Below are 15,980 nucleotides of genomic sequence, written 5' to 3'. Positions count from 1 at the left end.
AGTTCTAATAGGCATGAGAATTTGATTTATTTAGCTTATATTTCCCTGAACAACCTTGTGACCTTATTCCCCAAACCTGCGACCCCTCGGATGACGTCATTCAGGTGCGTCTCGTGATATAACATTACGTCACAGCTTCCAGAAGCGGATCGGTGTAAACAGGAGTGTGGATCAGTGTGTGCTGTGTGGTTTATGAAAGAGATAAAGCAGGGCTTTGAGAATATTTGAGTCATGTTTAAGAATACATTTCAAAGCGGATGCTTGTCCATTTTATACAGCATTGGGAGCAAACCTCTGCAAATCTGGGATAAAGAGGTAAGCATCTTTCACTCCTGTACCGAATAACTGTCAGTTAATTTAGTGAGTCTGAACTGATCAGTTACTGACTGACATGGACAGCTAAAGAGACAGAAATGGCAACATGGAGACTTTAAGTCCGAATCTGGGTTTAGGACCTCAGGCGCATTGTAACCCATACACATCCTCCTTAAATAGTTCTCTTTTTCAAATTTGTATATTTTAAATTCATGTTCATTTTTAAATTTTTAATTTATATCACTAGTTTTGTCTACATTTAAATTACTTTATCTTAATTCTTCAAGCACCAACCATTTAAAAAAAAACTCCTAGTAAATGAGGATTCATATACTGGGATTTCACATACTAGGTATATACTAGGATAAAAAAATCCTATGCCTGCTTGGCAATCAACTCGGTTCCTATTCCAATTCTGATTCAGAGTGTGATGGGACTTGAAGACACCTGCACGCTCAATGTTTATTCCTTCTTTCCCTTTTTAATGTGTTTATTTTCATTGTTATTAGTCCTGTAGTTGTAATACACTCACCAGCATCTCTCACTCACACACACACACACCACCACCACGACACTGACTATGTCAGACAGTTAGTCAATCTATATCTATCTGTCTGTCTGTCTGTCTAACTATCTGACTGTCTATCTATCTGACTGTCTGACGATCTATATCTGTCTGTCTGACTGTCTGTCAATATCTGTCTGACTGACTGTCTGTATCTGGCTGTCTGACTGTCTGTCTATATCTGTCTGACTGTCTGTCTATATCTGTCTGACTGTGTCTGTCTGTATCTGGCTGTCTGACTGTGTCTGTCTGTATCTGGCTGTCTGACTGTGTCTGTCTGTATCTGGCTGTCTGACTGTGTCTGTCTGTATCTGGCTGTCTGACTGTGTCTGTCTGTATCTGGCTGTCTGACTGTGTCTGTCTGTATCTGGCTGTCTGACTGTGTCTGTCTGTATCTGGCTGTCTGACTGTGTCTGTCTGTATCTGGCTGTCTGACTGTGTCTGTCTGTATCTGGCTGTCTGACTGTGTCTGTCTGTATCTGGCTGTCTGACTGTGTCTGTCTGTATCTGGCTGTCTGACTGTGTCTGTCTGTATCTGGCTGTCTGACTGTGTCTGTCTGTATCTGGCTGTCTGACTGTGTCTGTCTGTATCTGGCTGTCTGACTGTGTCTGTCTGTATCTGGCTGTCTGACTGTGTCTGTCTGTATCTGGCTGTCTGACTGTATCTGGCTGTCTGACTGTGTCTGTCTGTATCTGGCTGTCTGACTGTGTCTGTCTGTCTCTGGCTGTCTGACTGTGTCTGGCTGTATCTGGCTGGCTGACTGTGTCTGGCTGTATCTGGCTGGCTGGCTGTCTGGATCTGTCTGTCTGTCTGTGGCTGGCTGTCTGTGGCTGTCTGTCTGTATCTGGCTGTCTGTATCTGGCTGTCTGTCTGGCTGTATCTGGCTGTGTCTGTCTGGCTGTATCTGTCTGTCTGTCTGTCTGTATCTGGCTGTGTGTCTGTCTGTATCTGTCTCTGTCTGTATCTGTCTGTCTGTCTGTGTGTATCTGGCTGTCTGTGTCTGTCTGTATGTGGCTGGCTGGCTATGTCTGGCTGGATGTCTGTATTTGGCTGTCTAGATGTCTGTCTGACTATCTGTATCTAGCTGTCTGGCTGTAGCTGTCTATCTAGATCTAGCTGTCTGACTGTCTATCTGTGTCTACCTGACTGTCTGACTGTCCGTCGACCTGTCTGTCTGTCTATATCTATCTGTCTATCTATCCGTCTGTCGACCTGACTGTCTGTCCGAGAAAGTCCGTATGCACATGCGCAGGTTTACCTTGACTGTGCACTGATAGTTACATCATTCTGTCGCGAAACAAACCGCTGATCACACCGAGGTGCTCGCTGACCTCCGATATTTATTAGTTTGGTCCTGCGTTTCCTTTCCTTCACAATATACCATCTTGTCTTCTCGCTTTCCGTTACTGTAGTCGGTCTTTCATGTTTCATTCGCACACTCACGTCCTCCATTTTTCTCTCCTGTTTCAAATTTGTATCCCACAATGCCTTGCGCGAACAGGGAAAGCCCACCACATGATGCATGATGTAGTAATTTGAATTGGGTCATGGTGAAGCAGGAAAAAATAGCAGAGAATTTAGGGCCATGTGGCCCTAAATTAATTAATTCTATTTTTTTTAAAAAGAATAAAATTGGAAGTCTGTGATTCAAATTCAGTAGGTTTCGGTTCACTAAACAGAAATAATTGGGTGTCATGGAAAATTATTTTTATGACCTACACTTAAAATCTGAAAGGCAGTACAGCTTTAACTGTCTAAATTAAGTGGAGCGATTGAATAAAAGCCAGGACGCTTGGAATAACTCTGGTAAAACTGTATTTGCAGGTGAACAATGGACATATAAAGCGGATTACGGATGAAGACATCCAGTCGTTGGTGCTTGAGGTGGAAGGAGCCAATGTCAAGTAAGCAATAACGTATAGCTGAGCCTCAGGTTCCTTTTCATTCATTCATTAAGATTTGTCTAATTACTTTCCCACTCACTTCCACAGCACGACCTACATCACATGCCCTGCAGATCCACAGAAATCCTTGGGCATCAGACTTCCATTCCTTGTTATGGTCGTCAAGAATCTGAAAAAATATTTCACATTTGAAGTTCAGGTAAAGATACATCAAGCCACACACTCCAACCCCACCAAACAATGATCCGCCAACCAAACAACCTCTGCCCAGTGGTGCTCACTTTCCTTTAATAGATGCAGGGAAAAGAGAGATGACCCATTTTCCATTTCAGTAGAAACTGAAGGGCTACAATCAGTACTGACTGACCTATTTGTTCAAGAGCATGGTGTATCAGTGGCGAACCGTTACTATTAGAGCTGGGACTTCAGCTCAACCAAAACTTAGCCAGACACCAAAAAAGCAACACAGCAAAGGATTTTCCAAGGGATTAGGGGCAGGCTGCCAGGTCGCTCTGTTGTGTGTAGCTGTCAATGTTCATTTTATAAGTTACTAAGTAAATTACAGAGAGAAATGAATACTTAAGTCTGAGTGAAAAATACTGTGGTGTGTGTGTGGAAGAAGAGTCTGGAGGCAGAAATCTTAGTTTCTCGGTTGTTAGCCTGTGCTATTTGCTCTCGATAGCACTGGCTTGACTGCTTTATTAGCATTCGCTAATACTTCTGATGAACGCTACACCAGCTGGAAGGTGATTTCACTGCTGCGCTAACGGCACCGACTCGCGGTTAAGCTCGTGTTGGCCTTCGAGAGGGACTTTTTTTTTATCCCTCCCACTATAAATCAAAATCTGATTGGTTAATTCATCTGTCACTTCCTGCCTAAACATAGACTGCCATGGCCTTCTGTCCCGGCAATGAAGTCCTAACCAATGAGTGAGCAGCTCTAAACTCTTCTCAGCCTCCCATACGAAAAAGAACAGTAAAGAACTTATAAGAGTTTACCACTGTCTTAGTAGTAAATCCTTATAAATATAAGGATAAATCCTTATAAGGATTTATAAATAAATATATATGCCATGTATGATTTACTCCTGAAAGTGGCCCATTTTGCATTTTCCTCATACAAATTTTTTATGAAAATCTAGTATGTATGAAGTGAACATTGTGCATGGTTTTTACAGATAATGTGTATGATGAATTACACCGTCTTTGTATGCTTCATGTAATGTTTGTAGTTTTAAATTATATTTTACAGTTTAAAATGTACATGCCTTTTATATGTAAATCCAACACAAACATATGTGGATTTACATATAAAAGGCATGTACATTTTAAACTGTAAAATATAATTTAAAACTACAAACATTACATGAAGCATACAAAGACGGTGTAATTCATCATACACATTATCTGTAAAAACCATGCACAATGTTCACTTCATACATACTAGATTTTCATAAAAAATTTGTATGAGGAAAATGCAAAATGGGCCACTTTCAGGAGTAAATCATACATGGCATATATATTTATTTATAAATCCTTATAAGGATTTATCTTTATATTTATAAGGATTTACTACTAAGACAGTGGTAAACTCTTATAAGTTCTTTACTGTTCTTTTTCGTATGGGCTAGAGACAACAAACAAAAACAATCTCATTGGATAACTCAATTTTAATGTTTTCAGGACAGTAACCCTTTCATTTCTGAAGTGAATTTAATATAAAATGAGGCCAAATTAAAATTAGACAAGAATAATTATCATGAAAGAAATTAAATGCATATAACATTTGAAATGCTGATATGTTTGGGCCTTCTCTGAAGGCCTAGAAGACCCTGATGGTTCCACGTTGCGGTGGATTATCTCATAGCTGCTTGTTTGTCCTGTTTCAGGTGTTGGATGATAAAAACTTGCGGCGGCGATTCAGAGCCAGTAACTACCACAGCACTATCCGGGTGAAGCCTTTCATCTGTACCATGCCAATGCGGCTGGACAACGGCTGGAACCAGATCCAGTTCAACCTGGCCGACTTCACACAGCGAGCTTATGGCACCAACTACATCGAGGCATTGCGAGTTCAGGTTAAATGAAATGAAATGAAAAATCCATTTGTATTAGAGTATTTACAGTGGTGCTTGAAAGTTTGTGAACCCTTTAGAATTTTCTATATTTCTGCATAAATATGACCTAAAACATCATCAGATTTTCACACAAGTCCTAAAAGTAGATAAAAAGAACCCAGTTAAACAAATGAAACAAAAATATTATACTTGGTCATTTATTTATTGAGGAAAATGATCCAATATTACATATCTGTGAGTGGCAAAAGTATGTGAACCTTTGCTTTCAGTATCTGGTGTGACCCCCTTGTGCAGCAATAACTGCAACTAAACATTTCCAGTAACTGTTGATCAGTCCTGCACACTGGCTTGGAGGAAATTTAGCCCATTCCTCCATACATAACAGCTTCAACTCTGGGATGTTGGTGGGTTTCCTCACATTAACTGCTCAATTCAGGTTCTTCCGCAACATTTCAATTGGATTAAGGTCAGGACTTTGACTTGGCCGTTCCAAAACATTAACTTTATTCTTATTTAACCATTCTTTGGTAGGACGACTTGTGTGCTTAGAGTCATTGTCTTGCTGCATGACCCACCTTCTCTTGAGATTCAGTTCATGGACAGAAGTCTTGACATTTTCCTTTAGAATTTGCTGGTATAATTCAGAATTCATTGTTCCATCAATGATGGCAAGCCATCCTGGCCCAGATGCAGCAAAGCAGGCCCAAACCATGATACTACCACAACCTAGTCTTCTGGCTTGTCCACGTGATCTTTAGCAAACTGCAGACGAGCAGCAATGTTCTTTTTGGAGAGCAGTGGCTTTCTCCTTGCAACCTTGCCATGCACATCATTGTTGTTCAGTGTTCTCCTGATGGTGGACTCATGAACATTAACATTAGCCAATGTGAGAGAGACCTTCAGTTGCTTAGAAGTTACCCTGGGGTCCTTTGTGACCTCGCCGACTATTACATGCCTTGCTCTTGGAGTGATTTTTATTGGTCGACCACTCCTGGGGAGGGTAACAATGGTCTTGAATTTCCTCCATTTGTACACAATCTGTCTGACTGTGGATTGGTGGAGTCCAAACTCTTTAGAGATGGTTTTGTAACCTTTTCCACCCTGATGAGCATCAACAACGCTTTTTCTGAGGTCCTCAGAAATCTCCTTTGTTCGTGCCATGATGCATTTCCACAAACATGTGTTGTGAAGATCAGACTTTGATAGATCCCTGTTCTTTAAATAAAACAGGGTGCCCACTCACACCTGATTGTCATCCCATTGATTGAAAACACCTGACTCTAATTTCACCTTCAAATGAACTGCTAATCCTAGAGGTTCACATACTTTTGCCACTCACAGATATGTAATATTGGATCGTTTTCCTCAATAAATAAATGGCCAAGTATAATATTTTTGTTTAACTGGGTTCTCTTTATCTACTTTTAGTACTTGTGTGAAAATCTGATGATGTTTTAGGTCATATTTATGCAGAAATATAGAACATTCTAAAGGGTTCGCAAACTTTCAAGCACCACTGTATATGCTACATATTAATGACCTGTCCAATCATCTTTCAGATCCACGCAAGCTGTCGCATTAGAAGAGTGTACTTTTCTGATCGGCTGTATGGGGAGGATGAGCTCCCGGCAGATTTTAAACTCTATTTGCCGGTACAAAACAAAGCATAGGTGAGTGCATGTTCACAAGCATGACATATATTTTTTCTCCGGTATATACATTTTGCACATTATTTTGTTCAACAAGCACAATAGAAAAGGAATAAAACACATGGAGGTGTGCTGTTATGAGAAAATAATCAACAACGGAGTGGTGAAACGCAGCTGTTAACTAGTCTGAAGTTGAGTTTTCCTTAACAGTGTTTTATTGCTCTTATCAAGGACCACAGGAATTCAAATGATTTGTGATTGCAATTTTTTTTATTTATTAGAGAAAGATACTATGTACTCTTTAACCATATATAGTTATTTTGTGGAACATCTGTGAAACAGGTTCCTGTTCACAATTATGGTATAGTGACTATACAAGGGCAGTTTTACAGTCATCAGGACAAAAGTGTCTCCCAGGTAGGCATATCAGACACTCACTGGCCATGCTGTGAAAATTGTCCATGCAGATGCTCATCTAAGTTTCCAAATCTGTCACTGCTTAACTCTTGAATATTTTTATCATGAATACTATCATTAAAAAGCTTTTAATTTCTGCTTTCCAAAGAAATTGATCTCATTAATATCTGTTCAGTATTTTGGGAGTAACAGCAGATTGAAGTTGGTACAACACTTTCTGCTCGCGTGACATCGGGAAACTGACAGTGTTTTTTGAGTCACGGGAAAGCGCTCAAGCTCTCTCTCTCCTGATCGGTTTCCGACTGGATTACTCGTGAATGTCAATCAGAGAACTTTTATAAGGATGTTCTCTCGCTCTCACTGTTGCAAGGATGGACGGCGGTGGAGTAGACAGAGAGCCGGAAAACTTCTTCCTCCAAAAATATATTTTTTATTTTTTCTATTTTCAAAACTTTTCTTAAAATAGTGCAAATATTTACAGTGCGCCAACCAAAGGTTCAAATTGCCAAAAAGAAAACTATACAAACAAAATAAGAAAACACAAAAATAAAGAGGCTTCAAGTTTGCCAGACTAAATCAAAAAGACCCTGAACAAAAGTATTAGTCAGCCAAACCACAGTACCTTCAAACAAGACGTTCCAACCACAACTGAGGCTCTGGAGCTACTGCAGAGCTTACATACCCGCAGCCCCGCCCACAGTTAAGCCCAAATTGCAAAATTAATCAGTCAACTAAATAATGACATCCTAAATACAAAATAACAATTTAAAGAAACAAACACAAAATATACAAACATCCAAAATAATTTTCATTAACCAAAAACCCTTCAGTGCATAGTAAAATACATGTTTCCCCAACACCAGTAAAACACCCCCGTTAAAATAGTCCGTTCTACCAAACACCCGCAAAACACCTCCATAACAAGCCAGTGGTACAGTCCCTCGGTTTCTCGCAACAAACAGGAAGTATGTGGAGTTCGCGTGATGAGTTACTAAGAACTATTTTGTGTTATAAAAATGCTAGAACTAAATAAGCTTGACGTTAGAAATAACCGGTTTGTACGTGTGTTTCCTAGACCATAGACAATGCTTAACAGATGGGAGATGAAAATGCTTAGAAATGTGTGATGCGTTTTACATATGAGTGGAGCCAAACAAATGTTACTAGAATGCCGGTAGGCCTTTCCCTGCGCTCGTAACAGATGCTGCTCTCGTTAAAAACTATGGCAAACGGTGAAGTATGAAATGCTTGAAAACCAGTAATACCCATACAGAAAACAGTAATGGAAATGAAGTGCAACTCACAGCGACAGGTCAGCCAAGATGTTTGAACGTTGCCGGCAGATTGCTGCCTGAGAGGTGTGTGTGTGTGTGTGTGTGTGTGTGTGTGTGTGTGTGTGTGTGTGTGTGTGTGAAGGTGTGTGTCCGCGAGCGTCACGGCTCACTCCGTGACACTCACTGTTTTTGATGAAGTATTCAACAAAAATTTCCATCAGCTAGTTTTGATGTTATGATTCACGGGATACTTTGAAGTGAGTTTTCGTAGCTTTACCTACTTATTTTTTAAAATCAAACTGATTCATGTCAATAAATAACTATATTTTAGAGCAGGGATCACCAAACTTTTTTCTCTGGGGGCCACATTGTCGTTCCTGACTGTGATGGGGGCCGGGGTCGGGTCAGCTATATCACATAGAATTGTATGACCCAGACAAATATGACCACCAGCAGGCCTCATTGTGTAGTAGAGATTACTAGCCTGGCACGGCCATCCCCACTACTATATCCATACTACTATATCAACACTTGATTCCTGGCACATATTTGTTTATCTTTACTAGTGGTTTGCAAAAGTAGTAATCAAGTCTTCACACTTTGTTTTAATTTGAAATACCACTGATATTCCATTTATTTATTTTCTAATAAAAATAATATCAAAGCTGTCAAGGTAAGAAACATCTGCCTATGATTGACACTGCCGGTGATTGACACTGGCAAAGGTGAGTGGAAAATTATAAATTGTAGGTAGGCCTGTTGATATTATTAATAATATAAATAATAATTGTATGCAGCACTTAATAAAGGTCAAATAAATAGGCCTATAAAATAAATACATTTTAAAAAACAGTGAAATTATAATAATATGAGCAATAGATCAATAGATCACAGCAGTTGTGCTGTGTCCTGCACGTCATTGCTCTCATCCATGGCCAAAGCAAAAAACTCGAATTCTGACGCTCTCTCATTCAGCTGGTCATACACGTTGTCCCCCAAATCTTCGGTTCGCCTGGTCGTAGTAGGTGCGGAGAGACTCACCGCATTGAGCGCATCCTTCTTGTCGGGACACACCACCTCGGCCACAGCAAGCATGCATACTTTAACAAAGTCCCCATCAGTAAACGGCTTTCCGTGGGTAGCTAGTAGGTGAGCTACCTTATAGCTAGCTCAGACAGCAGCCTGGTTGATCTGGGTTTGGTGAAAGAATACATTCTGTTGTGCAGCCAGTCCGCATTTCATCCTCCGAATCCTGTCTTTTCTTGTTTGCCCTCGCAAACTAGCATACTCTTTGTGGCGGGTTTCGTAGTAACGACGCAGATTATATTCTTTGAAAACTGGCACACTTTCTTTACATACAAGACAAACTGCACGGTCCTTACACTGAATGAAAAAATAATCGGTGGTCCACTGTTCTTTAAAAACTCTGCACTCTCTGTCAGCTTTTCACTGACCGCTAGCCATTTTGCTGTCCTGAACACTGACAGTTCTCTGCGCATGCGCTGCCTGTCACTGTTTGATCGCGAGCATATGACGAAAATTCGGAAAATATGAATAGTTCATTTTATAACTAAATATCAATTTTAATTGATAAAATCAACAAAATACAAGATGCAGACATGTTATTATTTGCCAAAAAGCAATTTAAAAAAATAGGCCATGACCACTTTTGGGGATTGCCTCATAGGGCCAGTTCAAGTGATGGGGGGCAGAGGGGCTGGGGGGCCGGTCAAAGGGGGGTGGCGGGCCGGATCTGGCCCGCGGGCCGTAGTTTGGTGACCCCTGTTTTAGAGTATAACTGTAGTTGTTTTGATGAAAAATATTGAGCTCTGGGGCGGCACGGTGGTGTAGTGGTTGGCGCTGTCGCCTCACAGCAAGAAGGTCCTGGGTTCGAGCCCCGGGGCCGGCGGGGGCCTTTCTGTGTGGAGTTTGCATGTTCTCCCCGTGTCCGCGTGGGTTTCCTCCGGGTGCTCCGGTTTCCCCCACAGTCCAAAGACATGCAGGTTAGGTTAACTGGTGACTCTAAATTGACCGTAGGTGTGAATGTGAGTGTGAATGGTTGTCTGTGTCTATGTGTCAGCCCTGTGATGACCTGGCGACTTGTCCAGGGTGTACCCCACCTTTCGCCCGTAGTCAGCTGGGATGGGCTCCAGCTTGCCTGCGACCCTGTAGAAGGATAAAGCGGCTAGAGATAATGAGATGAGATGAGATGAGATATTGAGCTCTTATCGGTCGGAATGATATTTTTAAAAAACCAGAAGTCAGAAACGCAAGTGTCAATTTCAATTCAATTAATGTGAATTGTTTATTGGATGTGGATCACATGTTTTTTTCGAGGTTCGCCTTGAAAGCAGGGAATATTAATCAAAATAAAATCAATTAATATTCTTTCATATAAACACTAGTAGGCCCTACTTAGCAATACAAAGGCCTACAGAGCACAAAGAGGGGATTAGAAATAATTTTTTATTCATTTTTTATTTTGATAGAGAATGGATGTGAATGACATTCGATGCTTATTTATGCATATTTTATAATTGTAATTAACATTGATTTCTCCTTCTTTGTGATGTATCAATGAGAGTTAAGATCAGATTTATATTGCACAAATAAAGCCATTTGGTGAAACTTTGAAGAAGAGTGTACCAATTTAACGGTTTTACCTAATCTGCATAATTCATACTAATTAAATACTAATTTGCATAATTTGTTTTTACTAATTTTTCAAACTGTGTATTCAGTATACACCCATCTGTGTTCCTGCCAATTTCCATGTAAATATCCTGAAAAATAGAAAAATTATGAAGAAAAAACATTTGATCTCATTGGCTAATGAGGCCCATTTTGGATTACGGCAGTTTTCTAAAAATTAAGCCATTTTTTCAATCTTTGATTAGTAATATCTCAACAACGGATAAACATATTTTAATTCTGTAAAAAGTATGTTGTTCTGCATTCAATTCTGAATTCAGTGACAGCAGTTTCAAACAATTTGGACTGCAATCAGGTTTTTACCTGATATGCCCATCACAGAGGCTAAAATTTAAAAATGTAATTTTCGTCTTTTTTTTAACAGAAAAAGAAGATGGAAAAAAGATTAACATACGTTTCTTTGAAGAGACAGAATAGCAAAAAAAAGATGGTAGGTTTGACCATTTTTAAAATATTTTTTCAGCAAGTTAATAAAATACAATCAACATATTCATATGTTTTGGGTTAGTTTATAACTTCCAGGGTCTCAGAGGTGAGATGTCTTTGCTGTGTTGGTAGAAGCTGCCTGTCAGGCAGTACACCAGAGTGCTGACCTGCAAGGATGTACAAACTTTTGAGAGGCATAACAGTGAACATAGCCTGACTGAATGTCTCCGGAGAGTGGTCGTTACCAGAATTGGATCTGTGTCTCCACCAGGGATGGGGACAGCTCTGCCTTGGGAGCGTCTGATCGCTGGAGAGAGCAGGATCGTGGCCCTGGAGCCAGATGAATATAAAGTGGTCAACATGGCCGTCAGTCACATCAGCATCAAGGGATCCATCCATGCTGTGTCCACTGCCTATACCACACCATCAGAGACGGCGCTCGCTTCATCAGCCATAGAGACCCCATGGTGATGCTTGCCGGAGGAACCGAGACTGCTGCCTCTTGTAAGGATCAGTAAAAAGGGTTGGGGGGGGGGAATCCACCTTTTGGTGAAGTCACTTCATCTCACACTGAAGAAAAAATAAAAATGAGAGAAATCCAACCTTTAATTGAAATAAATTTATTCAGAGAAAACCAAATCCCTCATCAAGAAAATTTTCAACAAAAACACGCAACACTATTCTTGGTACCCCGGAAATGATGGTGAACACAGTGTAACTGAAGCATGTTTCCCATTTGAGTTGATTGGAGGGTGTAGGAACTTTCAAGCTATAATTCATGACTTCCTGATTAACTGGGGGACAAATATGAGGTGACACAGAGGCCAAATTCCCAATAATATATTGTTCAGTCCATCATCATAATATAATTACAATAACACAGAAATATCACGGTGGTGGTGTGGTTAGCACTGTCGCCTCACAGCAAGAAGGTTCTGGGTTCGAGCCCAGTGGCCGATGGAGGTCTTTCTGTGTGGAGTTTGCATGTTCTCCCCGTGTCTGTGTGGGTTTCCTCCGGGTGCTCCGGTTTCCCCCACAGTCCAAAGACATGCAGTTAGGTAAACATGGGGCAGCCATGGGCTGAAGTGCCCTTGAGCAAGGCACCGAACCCCTAACTGCTCCCTGGGTGCTGTAGCATAGCTGCCTACTACTCTGGGTATGTGTGTGTGCTCATTGCTCACTTGTGTGTGCATTCATGTGTTCACTGCTTCACATGGGTTAAATGCAGAGGACGAATTTCATTGTGCTTGAGTGTGCATGTAATAAATAAAGGCGGCTGCTTCTTCTACGATGAGTAAATTGGACCAACCTTTTGGTATGTCTTCAGAATCCAAAAACAAAATGCCTGCTCTGCATTTGTTTGTGCTCCTGAGAGAGTACGAAAGATGAAGAGCTCAACAAGTGCAAAGAACATGGTCATGACTATTTGGACCTTGTCTGGATATCCTGGGGCTCACTGACGCACAGTGCATCCAGTGATTTTTGTTTTGACAATGAAGCCATCGCCCACCTGTGCAGACGAACAGCTTTCCCGACTGGTGGTCCTCGTCAAAATCAACAGTGTCCTGTGAGTTCTTGCACATCGAGGGTGGCTGGTGATCACCACCTTTATTTTCAGTTCACAAATGTGAGTCATTCACACTTGGAACTTGAGCCCTACGTTGATCAGTAGCAAACTTTTGCCTTTTAAAATATGTTTTACTTCATCTTTTTTCCCACTTATTTTGATTCTTATAACACATTTAAAAAAAATTGTAATGGTAAAGCATTTCCTACTTTGTAATGTTGCCATTCCTTCTCACAGCACTTAAAAGATGTTTACGGACTGAAGACACCGAGTATTGAAGTGTTTCAGATGTTATTTTGTCCCGTTCTTCCTTCAAACAGGTATTAAAAGTAGACGGCCTTTCGATTTTGTAAAATCGGTGGAATTTAGCTCTCTCTGAAATTTGGTCATGGTGATAGATGTTTATTTCTGTAATATCTAAAAAAAAATATCAGGCCATTCTGTGGCTGGGAAGTTACTTAATTTGAGGGGATTCCCAAGCAAATAATATGCATGAAATCGCTCGCGTCACACAGTCAAGCAGACAGAGGAAGTCCGTGTGCGCATGCGCAGGTTTACCACCTTCTTCTTTTGAGTTTTACGGCAGCTGGCATCCAGTGTTGCATTACTGCCATCTATAGGTTTACCTTTGACCATGCACTGACAGTTACATCATTCTGTTGCTAAACGAACAGCTGATCACACCGAGGTGCTCTCTGACCGCCGATATTTATTAGTTTGGTCCTGCGTTTCCTTTCCTTCGCAACATAATGTCTTTTATTTTTTTCACGGTCCGGTTTCCATCAGATCCTGCGCTCTGATTGGCTGGCGAGCAGGTCCATATCCTATGATACGGACCCCGGTTATGGACCTCTGGTGACTCGCTCTTTCACAACAACAAACATAGCAGCATTTTTTGTCAATATTGATCTTTTTTTAATAAGATTTATTTATAAGATTATCAAAAATCTTATAAATATTTGCCAGCATTTCCAGAATAGCATTAATTTTACAGCATGGATAGCGATAACGACAGTCTTCACAGCGAAAGTGAGTTTTACTACCCTGAGGAAGAAGACCTGGAATAGCTTATAGGTTGTATTCAGTCACATGACCTTTTGCTTGCGAGTTTACTTCCCTCTGAGTTACATGTCAATCCTGGGATCGAGATGCGGACCTCTTCTGCTCCTCGGACCTGCCTGATCCATCCTGGTGCCCTGTGTCTGGCTGGAGTCTCATCACATCGCTCCTGTGGAGGATGGCCCCATATCGACAGTTGAAAGTCACATTTTGGACTTGATGGCTGAGGACGACAGTTGACTTGCTAACTTTAGGACTGCAGTTGTCATGAACAGTTTTGGACTCAAGTTTCCATCAGTGAAGAGTTTATAACATCAACGAAACTGACTTCATGTTAAAATGTTATCACGTTGTCTGTTATCACCCAAATGAGGATGGGTTCCCATTTGAGTTTGGTTCCTCTCGAGGTTTCTTCCTCATGTTGTCTGAGGGAGTTTTTCCTTGCCAGCATCGCCACAGGCTTGCTCATTGGGGATAGATTAGGGATAAAATTAGCTCATGTTTAAAGTCATTAAAATTCTGTAAAGCTGCTTTGCAACAATGTCTATTGTTAAAAGCGCTATACAAATCAACTTGACTTCTGGTGAATGAAGTGGTGGTCTGGCAAACTGATTTGGCTGTCATTATGCAGGGAGCTAGTGAAACCGTCTCTTGACTATTTTCGCAGTTTGGAGGCCAATGCACAGTCAAGATGGATGAAAACCTGGAAGAGCTTGGAACTTTTTATATGTGGCTGGGTTAAAGATCTGGGGATCAGGACACTACAAGATGAATCCTGTATCGTTTTTGCCCGGGTAAGGAGGCATTTCTGGGCTTTTTGTACATGTGTTTGCTCAGACTCCAAGTTTTACTATCAAGTGTAAACAAACCTTTTTTTTTTTTTTTTTAATTAAAACAGAGAATGCAGTGAGAAGGTACATTCCAACATCAATGTATGTAACACTAGGCCATAAATCTACATCGTCACGCCAGTCGTTTTGAGGAATTTTATACGGATCATAACCGCTAAGAACTCTTAATTCTGCATACATCAATCCTTTGCATCTTTCTGACTTGGATTATCCAAGTAGTTAAGCTTTTTTACCTATAATTTCCTTCAAACTACAACCCCGATTCCAAAAAAGTTGGGACAAAGTACAAATTGTAAATAAAAACGGAATGCATAATTTACAAATCTCAAAAACTGATATTGTATTCACAATAGAACATAGACAACATATCAAATGTTGAAACTGAGACATTTTGAAAATTCATGCCATATATTGGCTCATTTGAAATTTCATGACAGCAACACATCTCAAAAAAGTTGGGACAGGGGCAATAAGAGGCTGGAAAAGTTAAAGGTACAAAAAAGGAACAGCTGGAGGACCAAATTGCAACTCATTAGGTCAATTGGCAATAGGTCATTAACATGACTGGGTATAAAAAGAGCATCTTGGAGTGGCAGCAGCTCTCAGAAGTAAAGATGGGAAGAGGATCACCAATCCCCCTAATTCTGCGCCGACAAATAGTGGACCAATATCAGAAAGGAGTTCGACAGTGTAAAATTGCAAAGAGTTTGAACATATCATCATCTACAGTGCATAATATCATCAAAAGATTCAGAGAATCTGGAAGAATCTCTGTGTGTAAGGGTCAAGTCTGGAAAACCATACTGGGTGCCCGTGATCTTCGGGCCCTTAGACGGCACTGCATCACATACAGGCATGCTTCTGTATTGGAAATCACAAAATGGGCTCAGGAATATTTCCAGAGAACATTATCTGTGAACACAGTTCACCGTGCCATCCGCCGTTGCCAGCTAAAACTCTATAGTTCAAAGAAGAAGCCATATCTAAACATGATCCAGAAGCGCAAATGTCTTCTCTGGGCCAAGGCTCATTTAAAATGGACTGTGGCAAAGTGGAAAACTGTTCTGTGGTCAGACGAATCAAAATTTGAAGTTCTTTATGGAAATCAGGGACGCCGTGTCATTCGGACTAAAGAGGAGAAGGACGACCCAAGTTGTTATCA

The 15,980-nt window shown here is 40.7% G+C and overlaps 1 protein-coding gene across 1 annotated transcript; it reads left to right on the top strand.

Annotated features, from left to right (window-relative positions):
- The first annotated feature begins 231 nt into the window (after positions 1 to 231).
- LOC132900517 (cilia- and flagella-associated protein 20-like) lies at positions 232 to 11,345 on the top strand. The gene is made up of 6 exons (XM_060942657.1): positions 232 to 315; positions 2,706 to 2,785; positions 2,873 to 2,984; positions 4,675 to 4,863; positions 6,423 to 6,533; positions 11,280 to 11,345. The coding sequence occupies exons 1-5, from the start codon at positions 232 to 234 to the stop codon at positions 6,531 to 6,533; spliced, it is 576 nt and encodes a 191-aa protein (XP_060798640.1). The 3' UTR covers positions 11,280 to 11,345.
- The last annotated feature ends 4,635 nt before the right edge of the window (positions 11,346 to 15,980 follow it).

Source organism: Neoarius graeffei, chromosome 16 (genome assembly GCF_027579695.1).
Source record: "Neoarius graeffei isolate fNeoGra1 chromosome 16, fNeoGra1.pri, whole genome shotgun sequence".
NCBI classification, from domain to species: Eukaryota; Metazoa; Chordata; class Actinopteri; order Siluriformes; family Ariidae; genus Neoarius; species Neoarius graeffei.
This window is presented reverse-complemented; position numbering and strand designations above follow the sequence as displayed.

Excerpts from the sequence above, each read along its gene's own strand:
- LOC132900517 (XM_060942657.1), top strand. The coding sequence starts at position 232 with ATGTTTAAGAATACATTTCAAAGCGGATGCTTGTCCATTTTATACAGC. Across the intron at positions 2,985-4,674 it reads ATTTCACATTTGAAGTTCAG|GTGTTGGATGATAAAAACTT; the intron begins GTAAAGATACAT and ends GTCCTGTTTCAG. Across the intron at positions 4,864-6,422 it reads TCGAGGCATTGCGAGTTCAG|ATCCACGCAAGCTGTCGCAT; the intron begins GTTAAATGAAAT and ends ATCATCTTTCAG.